The 19,559-nt window shown below is 37.6% G+C and overlaps 1 protein-coding gene across 32 annotated transcripts in view; it reads left to right on the top strand.

Moving 5' to 3' along the window:
* DLG2 (discs large MAGUK scaffold protein 2) overlaps positions 1–19,559 on the top strand; it is a 984,419-nt gene that overhangs the window by 582,031 nt on the left and 382,829 nt on the right. For all 32 annotated transcript variants that reach the window (XM_068181606.1, XM_068181605.1, XM_068181599.1 and 29 more), the window contains one exon: positions 14,523–14,576. In XM_068181606.1, the coding sequence (XP_068037707.1) occupies positions 14,523–14,576 (54 nt within the window). The remainder of the gene's footprint in view (positions 1–14,522; positions 14,577–19,559) is intronic.

The following is a 19,559-nucleotide window of genomic DNA, read 5'->3' as shown; positions in this document are numbered from 1 at the left end:
CTTTTTGGACACCCATTTTTATGAGAAGGTAAGGAATTGGAGTATATAAAAGTTGTTGTTTCCAGTATTTCATCCTTCATATCTGATACACTTCCATTTTATCATGGCTATTTAGCAGTTCTGACATGGAGATGTGCTTTAGAGTTTCTTTGGATAAGGTTGACATCTTTTCCCAGAAAATACCTGGTAATGTCAGTCATTGTGTGACTTTTCTGAGCAGACAGCCTACAAATATTCTGTACCATCCTCCTTAAAAGACAATTGTAACAAAATCTTCAAGAGTTGTGTGCTCTGAATTTTACCAATGGGTAAAACAGTCAAGTCTTGCCTCTGAAGGTTCACAAAATATCTTGAGTTGGAAGGCACCCACAATCATCATAGAGTCCAACTCCTGGCCTTGCACACGATATCCCCAAGAGTCACACCATGTGCCTGAGAGCACTGTCCAAACGCTTTGTCAACTGTCTGAGGCTTGGTGCTGTGACCACTGCCCTGGGGAGCCTGTTCAGTGCCCAGTCACCCTCTGGGTGAAGAAGGATTTCCTAATCTGTAATCTAAAACTCCACCGATGCAACTTCAGGGCATTTCCTTGGGTTCTGTCACTACTCCTTTCATTTCTGCAGTACCACCCATAAGTGCAAGGAATATGAACTTGAACAGGTAAAGAGAGATCTCAGCTGTACTTTGGAAATGGAGACTGGAATTGCAACTTTTTGGAGAGATAAGAAATAATCCACCAGCTATCCTGTGGTTATTTGGGTAGTTTTCTAAGATTTAGTCAAATTTAACAAATTGTTGTAGGTTGGCTCTTAGTTTGTCACCAAAAGTCCTTGCAAAACTTGTTCTCACACCACTTCTGTGTTCAGTTCCTTTCAAAATTTTCTTCTCTTCGTGAAAATACTTTGGCTGTGACATTAAGGGGGTCTGATGTTTAGGTGCTTGCTGCCTTAGAATCTCAGTACAGAGAGGTCTCCTCAGTTCCACTGGAATAAACCAGGTGTGAACAGTTTAGTCCAAAGTAACACAAAGGGAACACTTTGATTTTCACTTCTGAATAGTGCCACAGAATCTAGTTGTGCTATTGTCCCACAGCTGTCTCGGCTCTAATCTTGCCCTCCTATTCTTCCAATGAGGCTTTTTGATTAACTTTTTATTCTTAGGATAGCAATTTGTACCGAAGATCTAATTAGAACTTTATGTAACACAGGCAAAGCCCTCCTTTTGCAAGTCTGTCTCACTTCAGTCCTGCTAATCTTGCAGCTTTCAGTATGGAGCATTCTGAAATATCTGATATTTCAAGCTATCTCCTCTGGTTGAAAACAATTTCAGCTATTGAGAGTCGGGAAGAGGGTTCATTTGATTCTTTTGTCCCGGTAAGGAAAACTGTAACATATCTCTGAAATAAGGCATGTTTTTAAATTTCAGTTGTGAGGGTTAGGCTTCTTTTGTGGGGGGGAATGAATTAAACTGGATTCTGATAAACTGAATGAACTCAGACCTCATGCCATAGCTCTTCTGTGTTTCTTTCTGATGAAAAGATAAGCAATAAAGAACTGTCTTTTATAATAGCTGGTGATTTTTCTGGGGACAGAATGCATAGTTCTATATACCTGGAATTAATATATATAGGCAGTATTTCTATTTTATCATTACTTTAGTGATCAAGAAAAATATTATATTACATATAATTTTTGCTTCCTGAAAAAAACATGTAATTGAGATATGGCTTTAAAAATTATAATAAATATGAATAAATATGTTGAACATATGGGTGTTACCGCTTATCACCAGATAACACACAGGAATGTTGGGTATTGTGTATAAAATAAGTGATTTCTTCTATGTTTACATCAATATGTGTTGCTACTTCTAATTCCAAGTATTTTGAAGAAGCTATTTATATCTATTAATGTCATGTACACTGGAAATATTTTAATAGCAGATGGCTTTTGGTGACCAGGTTAGGTAAGCCAGGTAGAATGCTCTGGACAGGAAAGAAGATAGTGTCTTTCTTTCTTCTATGTATCTTCATTGCATGTGAAATATAAATTTAATAGGGTAGTTTTAAATTAAAATATGCTAATGTTGTGCAGAAGAGGCACACATCTGAACTGTTAACTATGTGATCAACAACCAGAAGAATTATTCAGTTCTAGCTGTGTCAGATCAGTATTGCACTAATAAGTGAGCAAAAGGGTCTTGAATAACAGATGGGCTGATAGCAAAAAAATACTTGAACCTCTGTTTGTATGAGAGTAGAGCACTTAAAATTGAAGAAGACATTTCAAAATGTGTCACAAAGCATATAGCATGTGAAGGATGGGCTGACATTAACTTTGGAGTCTCTTGCTTTCTCCTTGTTACGGCTGCCCTAAAAAACCTTGTGCCTCCCACAGATTCTGTGTTCTTCTTGCTGTAATATTTTCTATGTCATTTTTCTCCCATTCCTCTGAAGCACACGATGTTCCCATTTCTTGTCCTCCCAGCCAAACATTTATTTAGTATCAGGGTCAGGTCTGCAGTGGGGTTTTTATATGTTAGTGCTCAGAATTGGTGCACCTGCCTGTGAAGTTGCTTAGTTTTCGGAAAGGACCATCACATTAGGTGTTAGTTTTTCCCAGACGTCCCATGGCGAAAGTCAGGATTTACAACAGGCTGAGAATGGTAAATGTGGTATTTCTGGCAGGCATCATAATTTACTGGAGGACGGGGATATGTTTCATTTGGAGGGTGGGATTGGTGCCTAAACGGTAGGGTAGGAGGAGACTGGATCTTTCCAAATGGTACGGGGGAAAGGCTGCCTCATATCTGAATGCCAGTTTCTTGGGATAGATGTTGAATTATTTTCAAGGTTGAAATGCTGTTGTATAGGCACAAGAGAAATCTGAGTTCCTGAAGCTGAATATTTTTAAGACTGTGCTCTTTGATTCTGGTGTTGTACCTCTCTCCTGCCTTAAGCAGACAGCTCTCTTTGTGTTACTAAATGCTGTGCTTAGTCCTTTTCCAGGTGTTCTCTCCTGGTGCCTGACGTATAGTGCATAACTTTTAGTTTCCTTTGCCAGGAAATGTTTTCTTTATCCATTCTAACAGTAATCAAAGCTTATTTCTGAAAGCCCTCTCCTGGAGTTTTTCCATTAAAAAAAGAGAACCAAACCATCTTCATATCAGAGACAGATATGCAGGAGATGTTTCTTATTGTTACTGTTTCTGCTATTATTACTAGAGGAAGAGGCTGCCTTGATGCTCTGAACCATTTAATATTCCAGTGTTTTGGGGGGTGCTGTTCACTGCATGAAGTGTGGTTGTCACGTTTGAAGTTCCCCTAATTGGTTTGCAAACCCTTCTTCTCAATCTTGGTTCAGATCAGTTCTGACAGTTTTTAGGTTTTATGTCTTTGATTGTTACATGTATTGTTTGATACAGCGAAAGGTGAATGTTGTCTTTGTGTACAAGGAAAGTTGTTCCATTTTGTGGAATAAGTGACTTTTAATATATACATTCACACAGTAAATTCAGAGAGTGCAGAACTTTCTTAGTCCTTTTCAGGTCACTGCTAATTACATATACAAAGAGCAGCATCCTCAATGTTTGTGTTTTACAAAGCAGAAAAAATGTCTTGAAATCAGTAACTAAAAGATAACCTATAACCCAGGAATGATCATGTTTCAAAGTGCTGCCTTGTATTACTTTGTGCCGGCATCATGAGAAAAAAGGCCATTTTACTTGCTGCTAGATAAATCACTGTTCCCACTTATTTTAATTCAGTTTAAGATTATTTTTTACTCAGTGTTTCTACATCCAATTCCAGCCAAAACAATGCTGTTAAGAAATGACAGAATGCTAAAATGTAAAGATGGGGAAAGACCTCATAGGTCACATCGCCCATCTGTCAGAATGTGAGTACTGCCTACAGTATTCATTTCAGTGCTAACCTAAGTTTGTACAAAGGAGTTTTAGGCAACAAAGCTTCAACCTTTCCGCTAGGGAGACTATACTATAGATTGCTGAATTTGCCACATAGTTGTAGCTATGGATAAAATCTACTTGGCTGCCCTTGGCATGAAAGTGAAAAATATCCCCACCATAAAAATTGCAAAATATTGATTGAAAAACAAGCAAGTATAATTTTCCTTATATGAAGTGCTTTTCATTAATAATATCAAATATTTATTTAAATTTATTTTTATGTTTCTTCCTTTTGCTTTTAGTCAATTTTGTTAAATTTGTTTTTTTAGTCCTATTTGGACCCACAATCTAATTTTTTCAAGTTCACAAGGATGCTTTTCCCTTTATCATTTCTCAAGGGGAATTTCCTTCATTTTTTTCCAGGCCTATATAAGTGAGTTGTATTTTTAAGGTTCTGTGCAACTTCTTTGAAAGAATGTTGGTTGTGCTGTACTCTCCAGCAGTTTCCTTTGTGGTTCAGACTTATAATGGACCTTGGCACTTTGTTTACTTAAGCAATCACATATCATAGAGCTCCTTTTGTGGCACTGTTACTTCTCCTCTAGTTCAGTCCCTTTACATTGTTTCCTTATTCTCCAAACCTATGGTGCCATGTTGCATTGATTTTTTCTGTTTTGAAATTTTATACTTTATGTTATTTCTAAGAATTGAGAGGTAAACAGCAATGCATTTTAATAGAGTATGTTAGGAGAAGTAGGTGTAGCTTTCTTTCTCCATGGAAAATGTCTCTTTATAGAGAATCTGCAAGGGTATAAATACATATGTTTAATCAGTTGCTAATTTATGTGTTTCTATTTTTACATGACAGCTTTCCTTGTGGCCATGGTACTGCTTCTACTTTCTCTTTGTTGAGAGATCTTGTTGTGGCCTTGCAGTACTTGGAAAGGTCTAAGTGGAAGATGGGGACAGACTTTTTAACAGGACCTGCTGTGACAGGATAAGGGCTAATGGCATTAAGTTGAAAGATGATTGATTTAGATTAGACATAAGGAAGAGGTGTTTCACAGTGATGGTGGTAAAATACTAGCCCAGGTGCTCAGAGAGTTTGTGAATGCCCTATCCCTGAAAATATTCAAGGTCAGATTGGATAGGGCTCTGAATAACTTGATCTAGTTGAAGATGACCCTGCTTATCACAGGCTCCTTGGACTAGATGGGCTTCAAAGGTCCTTTCCAAGTCAAACCATTCCAAGATTTTATGATTTGTTGTTTCTCCTACTTGGCTACATTCATCTTATAGAAGGGCAATTTTCTTAGCTTGGGCTTATTGTCACACAAGCAGAGCCACAAGTCATGTGCTCCCTTCAGAGCCCAGCTCGAGTGAGTTCATGTCTGCACAGGATACCATGGTGTACTCTACATTTTCTTTCATAACCAAAGACTTTGCTCTTTTGCTTCTTCTGCTGGTCCAGTCTCACCTCTAATACTTGATTTGTAGGTTTTTCAGAAAATAGAGTGACTAAATAAAAGGTGCTGAACAAATATCTGTTCTACAGTGAAATTTCAGAATAATTGGTGTTTTGTAGGCAAAGCAGATTTGACTTAGGGAATTTAACTTTCTTGCCAGTTTACATAAATATTTATTTATTGAGTTGGATAATGAGAAACAAAGAAGACAAACTCACACTAAGGGAAAATGCCTCATCTTGAGGTTCATCTTCACTCCAGACACCTCCCCTCCTCTAACCATCACTTCAGGTCCCACTCAGTGCCTTTGTGGGGGAGAGGGACTTGGGGTCCCTCATGCATGGGGTTGGAGCTGGGGTTAGGACATGCTTTTTTCTCTTTGCTGCTCCTTTATCCTCACTCTTTTCTTCTTTATTACTTGTTTCTCCTGCCCCAGTGGTGGGTCTGTTGTGACACCGGCTGTCACCTGTGCCCAGCATAGGGCAGCCCTGGCTTCTCCTCACAGAAGCTTCCCTTGCAGTTCACAGCTCCTTTGCTGTTTCCATCCAATAGGGAGCAGAAGGCAGGCAGAAGAGACACGAGATTGATGCTTCAGTAGGATGTACTCCTTAAACAAGACACTTGAATTTAGCAGAGTGAGGAATAACGAGGTGCAAAGTCTGTAAATTTGACTGATTTTTCTTCTCTGTGCAAAATTTTTAAATGATGAGGGAAATTAGTCCTAAAAACAAAAAGAAAATGGCATTTGCATATATCCGCTCTCTGTCCTACATCAAGATTGCATCATTCAAATGGGACCATCCTCTTTAATCATAACAACCTGATGGCATTACAAAGGTTCTCAAGGAGAACCCTGGCTAAATTTGGCAGCTTGTGATGTTCCTGCTGGGTGCTACAACCTGTAATATTATTGGAAAACTGGCAGTTCTGGCTCGTGCTGTCCCACAAGCCACCCACAGAGCACTCAGGTTCTCAGGCAGAAAGACATCAGCAAGAAAACTGAGGTTTAAAAATGGTTGGTAAGCCCTATAGTAAGGTACCAAATAGTAGTAATTTATGTAACAGAGCATCTCCATTGAGAAATGCATTTTATGATACATGAAGCTAAACCATGTAAAAGAGCTGATTCCCCCTGAGCCCAGGATAGCTGCATTTCACACATGGATGTTTATCTTTTAAACTGATGTACTGTGAGTGCAGTGGTCCTGCAGTGATTTAGGGTTTGAAACAAGCTGTAGGGCAAGTAATATATTTGGAATTATTTAGTTAATTTTATTCATCACTAAGAGATTCTGGGACATAGAGGGGCACTCTGGGACATCAATTAAAACTTTTCCAGAGGACGTTAGGGTAGAAGTTTACTTCCACTGACATAAAAATCAAAACATTCTTTGTTCCAGCACAGACCAACTTGAATTTGGTTTATTGCAGATATTCAAAATCAAGTTTGTTTCTTTAAGTTCTTCCTCTATACTTAACTCTATATACATTAAGTGAAAACATTAGGCAAAATAGCTTTGCCTCTATACATACTTAGCCAGAATCAGTGAGTTAATTGGATGCATTATATGGACCATTCCATATAATTGTAATTCCCAGCTCTCCTCATGGCCACTTCAGTGCCAAAACAAGATCGTTGGTGATTTTTCTGTTTGTGCTATTAGAACCTTTCAAAAACTCTAAAACTTTTGTATTTCTTATTCTTTTGACTCTGTGGAAAGTTTTAACTCTGACACCAGTAAGCCTTGACGACTTCTGCCCTTGCTCCAAGATGAGCACTCTTTGGCACTGATTCCTTTCTTGCTGGGCTCCTGTTTACAGTGCTGAATGTAACAGATTAACCTGAAAGCAGGTGTTTTGTTCTTTAAGATTCATGTTCTGATTAAACCTCTTTAACAGTTGCTAAATTTTGTTAAAGTAATTCCTCTGTTTAACATTTAGTTTTGTATTATCTTTTTTTTTGTTCTCTTCATCTACATTATAATTTTTAGTCCATTTGTTTCTGTGGTTTTTAGGAGGGTTTTTATCACTCCCATGCAGAAATGTTGCAGTCAAATCTCAGGTATTTTTTGATATAAAAAGGTAACAGAATAAGACACTGGATAATTTCTTTGTAAGCTTAATGTACCATGATGTTAAAAATAAAAAGCCATATGGTAAGGCAGCCTTGACTTTTGAAAGAAAGGAGGAAAATCCAAATATGAGAAGATATCTTAATTAGGTTGCAAGTGCAGTCCAGATCCAGCCCCTCCATTGTTTGTATTGGGATCACACATGCATTTGTTTTTCCTCTGGCCCTGCTCAGCTTTTGGAGAAAGTGTTGCGGTGTTTGTAGATGTGGCACTTAGGGACATGGTTTAGTGCTGGGTTAGCATTTGGACTCTATGACCTTAGAGCTCCTTTCCAACATAAATGATTCTAGGATTCCATGAAAGAAATAGCTGCAATTTTGCTTTGATTTTTGATTTTCTCCCTCTGGAAGGAGTTCTATGTTTGTGCACACTGAGGCTGGAAAAAAAAAATAAGGTACACAGCTAGGTCAAGTAGGATGCCTAAAATCTGGATGCGTGCTTTTCTTTTGGTCTATTTTGAGTCTGTGTGAATTCATGTGTATTAGCACAGAATCACAGAATATCCTGAGTTGGAAGGGATCCACAAGGCTCATCAAGTTCAACTCCTGGCCCTGCACAGGACAGCCCAAGAGTCACCCTGTGTGCCTGAGAGCATTGTCCAAATACTTATTGAACTCTGCCAGGCTTGGTGCTGTGACCACTTCCCTGGGGAGCCTGTTCCAGTGCCCAGAGAGCTTTTCCCAGTGATATTTCTATGTGCTTCATTAGATCTTATATTGGGGGGAAAATTATCTGTTCTATTAATCATTGCTATTTCCACCTGACAGGTAAGATCATTAAAGGGGAAACTTCAAGAACTGTAAAGTAGGTGCTTTCTTCTCAATCCGTCTGATAGCCTCTGAATCCACACAGAAATGTTGAATTTTCCTTGTGTATGGGTTTTGGTTTTTTTTTAAATAGTGCAAATTAATACAATTTTAAATAGAAAATTATTCCTACAGATAAAATAAAAACAATGTAAAACTCCAAGTCTGCAAATAAGGCCACCTCCTTTGAAGAGTACAATTTACATTTAAACTAAATGGCTTTATATGAGGTTGCATTATATACAAAGAGAGTGGTCTTGAGGATTTCTTGAGGCATTTTTCTTCTTTCATGGCAGCTGCAGCCTGCAAGCAAAGCTGCTTTTGACTTCTGTTTTATGTCTCAGAGCAGAGGTAGGATTGTTTGCTGCTAAGTCATTCTTTAGATGTTCAAAGAGGTTCTCTATCTTTTACATTTTCTGATTAATATCAATGAAATTACTTTTTATCTTTTAGTCTTTCAGTTTGTAATTCAGTGGTAAATATGACAAAAGGTGTTGTGTGTTCTGTGATCTTGAGGTCTCATAGCATGCCAGAGAATTACTGTTTTGACATCTAAATTGTCATTTAATCTTTCCTGCCCTTGTGTGTAAATGTAAATCTATTTCTTGCAATTGTGAGACTCCTGAAAACAGGAACTTAAACTAATTCAGTATCACTTTCTTAAGGCCTTAAGCAGTCTTACACTGTGTGTCTGAGAAATGCAGCATGCCCTATTCATGTACGCATATAGGGACTGCTCTACTTTGGATTATTAAGACATAAAATGCTAACATTTTGAAGTAATACAAAACTGCAAATGTATATTCCAGAGAGTGTTTCAGAGTTTAGGGCTGACTGCCTGGATAGAAGAGCTTTTAACTCTGATATACAGTCCAGAGTTCATTGTCTGCACAAGATGGCAATAAGCCACTGACAACTCAACTTACTTTTTAAATGGTAATACATACCCTCTTGTATTACTCTCAATTTCACCACCTCCTTATTTCGAGTTTAATTAAATGTAATAATGTAGGTAATGATGGTGATTCCTTAACAAGAAAAGCAGTAGAGAGCTCTAACAGCCTCAAGCTGCATAAGAGGAGGTTGAGATTGGATATCAAGAAAAAAGTCTTCACTGAAAGGGTGATCAAGCCTTGGAACAGGTTGCCCAGGAAAGCGGTGGAATCACTGTACCTGGAAATATTCAAAAACCTGTTAGGTGGGGTGCTTAGGGACATGGTTTAGGGATGGACGTGGCAGTGCTGGATTATTGGTTGAACTTGATCCTAGAGGTCATCACCAACCTCATTGATTCTATGAAATTAAAATTGCAGCTAGGAATAAGCATAGGTGGGCAATTTCAAAATGATGACATACATGGTTGTGTTTTCTTGTTAAGAAGTAATGTGCTGTGCTTATGATTTATAAAGTAGTGGCCACATAACTATGTTTGTGATTTTGTGGTCTGGTGTTGAATATAGTCCTGCATAAGTACATACAGTTAAAACAAGGACTTATGAATGCTGGAGAAAGCAACCCAGTATGATATGGATAGTCTCTAAAACTGTAAGTAGTATGATTAAAACCAGGATAATGCTAGCATTCATGGTAGAGGGAAAATTCACCTTTTCTGAGAGGTATGAGTCATGTCATACACTTGTAGAGAATTTGGTAGCAGAGTAATTGTTCATGAGCTAGACCATGTGCCTTTTTGTTCTGTTTCTACTGGCTTCAAGTGCTTTTATTCTATCTTGCTTCTAAGTTGTGCTTTTGGCAGAAAAGCAAGCAGAACAATCTTGTATATATTTGTGGAAGCAAAGTGTTTTATGCTCAAGTCCTTTAAAAATAATAATTTAAAAAAAAATCTTCCATTTTTATTCTTTTTCCCAAAGCTATTCAAGTTTTGTCTCAGCTATGCCAGGCTTTCACTGCAGCTGTCAGTGTGATGCCTTTTTTCAAAGCACAGAGATGGCACAGCTGAAAGCAGTGATTCCAGTCAAGGGTAGGAGGAAGGTTCATGCAGGGATCAGGAGCTGTAAGTCTGACTGCACAGTACGTTGTCATCTTAGTATAATACTTAACATATAGAGAGGGACTGGGATGGAGAGGGAAGTGAGGAATGGGGAAAACAGGATTATTCAATTCACTGCACTCAGTAATATTCACACTTCTGGTGATTGGTTAGGTTTTATTTTGCATCTGGAAAAGCTGGTAAAGTGTAATTTGCTTGGTAAAATGTTATTCAGTGTCTTGGTCAAGACAGCAGAGGAGGTCAAAGCGCAGAGTTAGGAATAAAGTTGTTATCTTCCAGGAAGATATATTGTCTCAGCCAGTCTGAAGTCTAGATAAAAACTATATAGACCTGTGTGAGTATACAGATTGAGAGATAAGAGGCAGTGCTATCTCAAAAACACTCTAGGCAAATGTTCTCAAGAGAATCTAGACATGTTTTTGCATGCCTTTGTTAATTTATGCACAGTTGGGAGTACTGTTGTTGATCAGAGATTTGTCAATGTTCTCCATCAGAAGTACAGCGATACCTGAGTATCTTTTTTGAGAATTTGGTGAACCAGTGTGACATGTTTTCAAGACATGTTTTCATAGATACGGCCACATCATTCTGGAAAGCAATATCTTTTACTCCTTGTTGATACTGATCTTATCCTTTCAGTAATTTCACTGTGGTTACAGGACTGTTTTGATGCTATTGTGTACTCCATGGCTACCACTATATTTAGGGCTCTCTCCAGTGATTGTAAACTGTCTTCTCAACTTTGCATGATTGAAGTCACCTACTTTAAAGCGTGAGCTACAAACAGGGCCCAGCTAATAAAATAATCTCCATTTCCTGCACTTTAATGCAGTTCTGCAGCTCAGGAGCTTAGTGTTCTTCAAATCACCAGATGGGAGCAAGATGTTTCTATTAAACCATATTTCTTATTTAAAAAAAAAAAAAAAAAAAAAAAAAAAAAAACAAACCACACAAACCCCCCCCAAAAAAAAAAACCAACCCAAAACCTAGAAGTTGTAACTAGAAGCACTGTCCCACACACACAGAATCTCATGCCCAGATACGAACAGGAGGAACAGAGAAGGTGAATGCACTGATGATATTAGTTGTGAGTGCTTAAGTCACTGTATCCATCTGAAACTATTGCACTGTGAATTTTTTTCATGCCCATCTGTCTGGAGAGGATAAATGCCCCAGCTGCAGAAAATCATCAGTTTGATAGTTTAGTGTAGTTTTTCCAATCAGAAAAGAATATAGTAAGCACAGTGTTGAAATGAACCCTGAGTGATACACTGGCTTGAAAATGAATTCTTTACAGGCTCTGTATCAGGGCCAGTCAGGAAAGGTCCACATCATTCAAAGGAGCAGCTTTAAATGCTCAGACTTTTCCTGTGGAAGGGGTGATGGACCAAGTGATAACCCAGGGATCAGGATTAGGTAGGAAGCTAACAAATGGAAGCATTGCGGTGAGTGTCCATGGTCTGGGCCTGCAGAACATTTTGTCAAGGCTCATGAAGGACAGATTAAAAAAAAAGGAGGTCAATTTACAAATATTTACAAATGTTTGGATTTTACCTTGCCAACCTTACATCCTTTTGTGGTGAGAAATCTGCTCGCTCTGTGGATGAGGGAAAATAAATAGACGTAATTTGCCTGAATTTTAGCACAAAGGTTTTCAGCACAAATTTTCGTTCATACCCAAATGAGAGAGAAACTAAATGGACGGGTTTACTACAAGTGGGACACTGGCTAGACCAGCAGACCCAGAGAGCAGTGGTCAGCAGTTCAGAGTTCAGTTACTGATGACAAGTTCCTTGTGGTGCTCATGCAGAGTTGATGGAGGTGCTAATGCTGTCTAACATCTTCATTAATAACCAGAATGATTATATAGAGAGCATGGTCAGCAAGGTTTGAGGTAACACCAGACTGGGAAGAGCAGATATGATATGCTGGACTGTTCCCTGCTCTTTAGAGGAATACAGGAGAAGGAGAAATGTGCTGAGAGGCACCTCACAAAGTTCAATGAAGACATAGGAGTTCCCCATGACAGAATAAAATATGGAACAGTCCCAGCCAGGCATAGTCTGGCTAAGCTGCAGCTTTGTAGAGAGAACAAGTTGCACATGAGTCAGCCATTGTAGCTGTGAGGAGGAATGGCAAACTGGGCTGCACTCCCAGCCTGGGCAGCAGGGTGAGGGACATCTCATCCCCTTGTCTGACTGCAGCAGGAGTACTCTGTCCAATCCCAAGTGTTCCCACATTTGTTTCTGATTTCTTTAGCTTTACTTCAGGAAATTCTGATGCAGATAAAAGGCAGATTTGGGTGAATGCTTTGGAAAATGATTTCTGAAAGTTTTTTTGTTATTTTAGTAGATACTGTTTGTTTAAATCCTAAGTGGAAAGATGCTTTTATTCTGAAAACTGCATTTTTTTTTTTATAGTTGGTAATAGACCAACACAGTAGGTAAAAATAAAAAGGAGATAAAATCAATACTGTAAGAAATTGCCAAGCTTATTCTTCCTGTAGCAAAAGTAGCACTTTTTAAGTGTATTGAGCTAAATATTAGTGTTATTCTAAAAAGGAAGTAATGTTTTACCTTCAGTGATAATGCAATTATAGGCATATTCAATATGCCTAAAGCTAAAAATATTATGATCATATTAATAAAATCATAAAAATATTATAATTCTAGGAATTAAAATTCAGCTTTTACCTATCACTTCAGTGTGACCAGTGTTTTGGGACACAATGAGAATAACTGGGTATGGGTGTATAATATCTTTTCAGATACTAAGCATTTTAATATCAAATAATACCATATCTTGACACTGGTCCATGCAATGAAATGCAGATACCAAATTGTATGCATTTAATTTTAATTCATGGCTTACACAGTTGTATAGAAATTATGGCATTAATCAGCAGTAGCTTTTGTCCCATAACATAAAATTTCTTTGAACACAGAATTATCCTTGAATGACTGCACAAAAACTGGGGAAAAAACCCCCAAACTGTGTTATTCTCCCTTTATTTGAATTATTGCACTAATGTCACATTCCTAATTTGGGTTGGTAACAACCAGAGGTTTGAAATCCCACAGTAAATATTTGACAACAGAAATAGGATCAGTGTTTTCAGCAGTGCCATGTTCATGCCTACCATGCACAAAGAGACCCTGCAGTCTCTACAAGTTTAAAGTGCAGTCATTCAGTCACAAGTACACAGTGCAGATGAATAGAACTAGTGAGCTACTGTGCGCAGCATTAGTGTTTTCATCAGCCCAGGTCAGTGACTGAAGAGTCTTTGCAGCCCAAGTAGGAATTAGTAAGGCTGAGCAAGGGTGCCTTCCATCACTCCTTGTCCTACACGGACTACATGTTGGTCCTTCTGAGTCCTTGATTCATTAACAATCCCATCTTGGCAGTCCTTCCTTTAGTTTGACATTTTACTGATGGTGCTTGCCTCTGGCTTACACGTTCTCACAACTCTGGTTTTCTCCAGAGTCTGAGCTAGGTTTATGCAGCTGGGTCATAACAGAGCTTGGCATTGGGTCAGTACCACTGAATGCCAGAATGAGGAGAGCAAGAGGTTCAGGTGCTTGGAAATTAGCCTGGATATGAGCTTCATCAAGATCAGGTTGGGCAGCTTTGCAGATGCACAAGTCTTTTTAAACTGGTCTTTATTTCAATCTGAACCCCAGCTGAGTGTATATGAACCATGCCAGTTATATACCTTTGACAAAAATATCATCATATATGTCCATATACAAATACAATACTGCTAAGTAGTGTAAACATTAAATGTTTCTCCTCTGTAAAGATCAGTTGATCATCTTGGTTCAAACACAAAAGGTGGATTTGTCAGGTGGGGAAGCTGAAACCCTCTACCTCAATATCCTGTAATTGAAAGTTGAATACATCAGGTTTCTTACAGTTTTACTAAAAAAAAAAAAATAACAACTGGATAATAAGTATTCAGGATGTGGTCCAAAGCCTGGAGAAACTAAAAAGAAAAGCCACAGTGAGCTGTGGTTTATAGGCTGAGAATCTATTTTCTTCATTCTTGATTGAGCAGTACTCATAGTTATGTACTGTTGTATGATTTGAATTCAGTGTGAAAATAGGCTTTTAGACTTTTAACTTAATGTATAAGTATGAGTATTTGAATATTCATGAATTTTAGGTCTTTAAATTTATTTTCTCTTTTTTTTTCCCCTTTCAGGCAAGCCCTGCCCCTATAATTGTCAACACAGACACTTTGGACACAATCCCCTATGTAAGTATTAAGATTTCTTTTATAAATATGTAGAGATGGTTTATTTTTACACAGAAATTATTTTTGGTATTGCATAGAAGTTATCATATAAACAAGTCTTGCAATTAATAATTTCTTTTACAGTTACACAGTAAATTCTTTTCTGGGAAAAGAAATTGGAATGACAATTGCACTCGGGTGAAACACAGCATGTTATATACATACAATTTGTAGATTATGTTTACTAAAGCTAGCCTTTCTTTGAAAAAAAGAAAAGTGATTTTCTTAAGGCTGTCATCCTTACCAGTGACATGAGTATTTGCTTTTAGAGCCATGCACACCCTGCTAGCATAATAGAAAGACACCTGGATGCACAGTGTATCTTAAAATGGTGTATTATCCCTTCATTTGTCTCTCTATCCTTCTTTTGTAGATGGAAATTGCTCATGATAAATAACAGCTCAAACTAATTTACTTAATGTTTTCCTATTAAGGTCTCTTCTTTTTTATGACTTCTAGGAAACATTATCCTGAAATAAATGCATGTTTTTATTAGATTTTTAAAAATCTGATTTTTTCTACCAACATTTGATATTATTGTTGTTTAGACTGTAATATCAACTATAGTTGAAGTTAAAGGACATAGAAAAACACAAAGCAAACACATCAAAGATTAACAGGCTTAAATGATTGGAGGAAAAAAAAAAAACAAGTAGCACAAAGCTAGCCAGGCAGTATCTAATCTTTCTTCTTGCATCATCTTAGTTATCTTTTTGAAGCTCCTAATTAATGTCTCTCATTTGTTGTGTTTTGTTCACATCTGTTTCTTACGATACCAATGCATAAGCCTAATTATTTATCTACCTACACCAATAATGTTGCTGGATTCTGTCTTTCAGAAGACAGTGAGGAAGTCTAATAGGGGTTGTCCTGGCCAGTTTGTTACTGGCAATTCATAAAAGTTAGGAATTTTGGTGCGTAGCACAGGTAAAGATCACAGCCAAGAGCAATTTAGAAGAATGACAGTGCTCTAAAGCAGAAGAGAATTAAGTCCCTTGATGGGAATATGAACTCTTGGGAAGGGTGAAAAAAGTTAAATGGAATTTCTCTGTTCATATGCATGCAGCTTTTTTAAAAGGGTCCCTATAATTTCTGTCTTCGTTTTCCATCCTTACAGTGAAATCATCTGCTATGGTCTCACTTTCAATAGGTCTGCCTGGCTTTTCTCCTGTATTTTGATGAGGCATTTTATACTTAGTGTTCTCTAGTCTTCCAAAAGGGACACTCTGAGCCCCAGTTCTCATTTTCAGCACTGGACCTGTGCCCAGGATCCTCTGCAGCTACGGTGTTAGAATTCCTAAATACAGATGCAATTACACTAGTGACAAGATGCTCAATCAATATGATTTATTCCCTTAACACATCCTATCAATACTTACACACTTGTATGCCACTGTTTTAGTATAGTTCCTTTTTCTTAAATAATAAAGAACAAATGACCAAACACATTCAAGAGAAATGCTGACAGTAGGCTGAGAAGTGCCTGTGGGCTGTTTCAGTCTCCAACACAAGATGTGAACTGGATAAATAAACAGAAGGTGCTTGCTGTAGAAATAGACAACTCTGAATTAGTCACCTTGCTCTTCCTAGCCTGAGAAGAGTTATTTCTCTTAGACACAGCAGTGCCACCACAGAGGAATTTATTTAACACTAGACACTAAGAAGCACTTCAGCTTGGCTTGTCTGCTGAGCCCAGGCCACCATAGTGCCCCACAGAACCTGGGGTCTCTGCTTTACAAATAGGCATTTGCTTCTACTCAGGATTTGTATGCTTGAACATTCTCTAAAATGAGACACAAAAGCAAGGCATGGACAAATGACCTCTTCCTCCAAACTAATATTTGAGGGAATAGGCTGGGAGACCTGTGTTTTCTTTCTTGCTCTCAGGAATAATGCAGTTTAGTTTAGTTTGGTTTTATTTTCTATTTCCTCTGAAAGGGAGATGCTGTAGTCATGGAGCCAGATCCACATTTTCTTCTCTGTGCATCCCCTACTGGACCAGGTATCCTTCTCAATACATATTTAGTGATAGCATGTAGTGGATTGACTCTGGCCAATAACCAAACAACCTTCTCACTCCTCTCTGCTGTGGGTCTGGAAGAAAATAGGAGATAAAAAGGCAGAAGATAATGAGTTTAATAGGGGAAGCAAATGCTGCATGTAAAGCAAAATAAGAAATTCATTCACTGCTTCCCATCAGCAGGCACATGTTTAGCAAGGAAAGCAGGGCTTCATCAGGTGTAGCAGTTATTTGGGAAGACAAATATCGTAACCATGAATGTTCTCCCTTGCTCCTCCTTTCCCTGAGCTTTTACTGCAAAACACCATGTGATATGGAATATTCCTTTGGTCATGTGGAGTCATATCTCCTGGCTAGGTCCCCTCCAAACCCTGTATCCACCCCCAGCCAACTTGCTCCTTGGACAGGAAGGGTAAAATTGAAAGGAGAAAAAACCTTGATGCTGTGCAAGCTCTCTTCAGCAATAACCAAAATTGGTGTATTATCAACATTGTTTCAGCCACATATTGAATTATTGTTCTACATAGGCTACTATGGGGAATAAAACCCATCCCAGCAAAACTCATCCTATAGTGTTGTGTGGGTCCTGTAATACAGCCTATAACATAATGGGGTGTTAGGGGAGTTTTGTCTCTCTTTTAAATATTTGGAAATACAAAGACAAATCTTCCAAACTGGATGAGTTAAGTGTATGATAGTGCAACCGTCATCATATAATTTATTTTACAGGAAATGTAATTTAGCAGATATGCCATGAAATATTTTTTTCTGGATGAGGTCAGTTCAGGGAGATAACAAAAAGCTAGATTTAATTATGATTTTGAAACTTGAGCTTGTGTCAAGCTGCATTTTCAGCGCTGTTAGGACTTCCAGACATGCATGGGGGAAGACTCTAAGTGCCTAGGAACGTCTTTGGTGAATGTTTAAGTATCCTTAGAGTTAACTGGCTAGGTATTTGCACTTCTGAAAGGCATTACTGATTTTTAGTTGCCATAAAATAAACTTCTAACACTCTGAGGAAAAAAAATTACTTTATGGATCAGAGAATCCAAGTTAAATGATTATATTTTCTGTCCAAAGCTAAAAGCAGCCTTGGTGTAAGATGCTGATCCTCTCTCAGAACTGTGGAGTGTTTAAAACACCCAGAAGTGCTGTTCCTTAGGGCTATAGTGATCTTAGATTCCTGCTATTCATCCCTGTTTTTCAGCTCTCATTGCCAAAGTACACTTGGAGTCCAGGAAAACTGTATGGGAAGAACAAAAATTTTTCAGATCCTACTAATTGAATCATGGTTCCAATATTTACACTCTTTTTTTTTTTTTCCCATACTGTCTTTCTCTGGTCTTAGATGGTTGTCCTTGAATTCTTTTGATTGAGTTTGCCTTCCACAAATCTGAGCACCATTTCTAAATCAACTTGTTGAATAGAATTAAAAGGCAAGAGACTACATAAGCAAGTGATTTGTCTCAAGAAAATTTTTGACATATTGGTTTTTGATTTCTGACTGTTGGGACTTTCTAAGATACTTTTCATGACAAATAGTTAATGCTGTCCACTAAGGTGCTTGCACAAAAAAAAGTCCTGCTTAAAAAACTAAATTTTTCTTTTATTATTTTCTTCTTAAATAATGGTAATTTTCATTGCATTTACCATAACAAAATTAAGTAATCCATTTTATACCATATAGAAATTATTTCCAAAATTAGGCACTGGAATAGCATGGATTTTCAAATTTTGGTGAATCAAAATGGTAATTTTTCTGTAATTACTAGCCACAACTGATAACCTGATAGATCCCTAAATAAGGTCAGGCTATTTTTAGTGCTGTTACATGCCAGATGGAGACTTCTTGTGATTTCATTAGGCCGTTGGCACAACCTGTGTAATTGTTTCATTTTACCAGATGTACCCTCAATGCATTTCCAATTCATTGACAGCTCTGCTCATCTTCTCTGCCATCTTCCTCCAAAAATTCCTGCATGTTTTTGGGAGATACCTCTCAAATGGTCAGCATTCACAAAGCATGTTCACATGTTATCTTTGCACTGGTCCACCTGAGAGAAATTTCCTTTGTACAGTTGGTGTACAACTGGTAAACTGAGTGATTTGTCTCATTAACCCTCTAATGATTTAAAATCACATTATTAAACATTTTGCAACTGTTGACATTCTTCAAATCTTTCAACTCAATAGTTTGGGAAAAATTATCCTTTGTGGGACTGGTTTTCATCAGTATGCATTTTTTAGATGAGATAAAAGGCCTTATTCTATTATTCTATTATAACTTGGGCCTGCAGAAAATAACAGAAGAAACAGATAATTAAGTTTGCTTCTAGGTTCAGTGGTTTGAAAACTTTGGCTTGCCAAGCTTTGGACGTGGGAATAAATTTGAAAGGAAGCTTCGATGGTACAAAACGAATTATTCTGTGACATTAGCACAATTAAACATTTGTGGGAGTTTGTTTGTTCTCTATTCTTTTGCTGTAAATTTTAGATCTCTTTGTATAATGAGAAGTATTAATTTAATAATATATGAATCATGTCATTTTCTCTGTTGCACAGAATAGGCCTTATTTATTTCTTTTTTTATTTCCAAAAAGCTGCATGTTGAGTTAGAAGTAGCTATAAGGCTGTCTTTGCTGCATCACTTGCAGAAATTGAAGGGAGCCTTTCTCTTTATCTTATGGAGGAATTTTATTTTCTTTTCATCTTAACCAAAAAATTTAGGGAAGTTCACTCTGGTACTGTGGTTGTTCCCTTCCTTCCCCATCTTGTCACAGTAATAAGACCTAAGGAATGCATACTTTATTCTCCTTTCAGTCACAATGAATTCTTCATATTTCTTCAGTTTCACACTGTTCTTTCAAATTATTATTTTTTGTATTGTTTTGACTTATTTGACAGTTTATACTGTTTTGACTTAT

The sequence above is a fragment of the Anomalospiza imberbis genome, chromosome 2 (assembly GCF_031753505.1).
Source record: "Anomalospiza imberbis isolate Cuckoo-Finch-1a 21T00152 chromosome 2, ASM3175350v1, whole genome shotgun sequence".
Taxonomy (NCBI): Eukaryota; Metazoa; Chordata; class Aves; order Passeriformes; family Viduidae; genus Anomalospiza; species Anomalospiza imberbis.
This window is presented reverse-complemented; position numbering and strand designations above follow the sequence as displayed.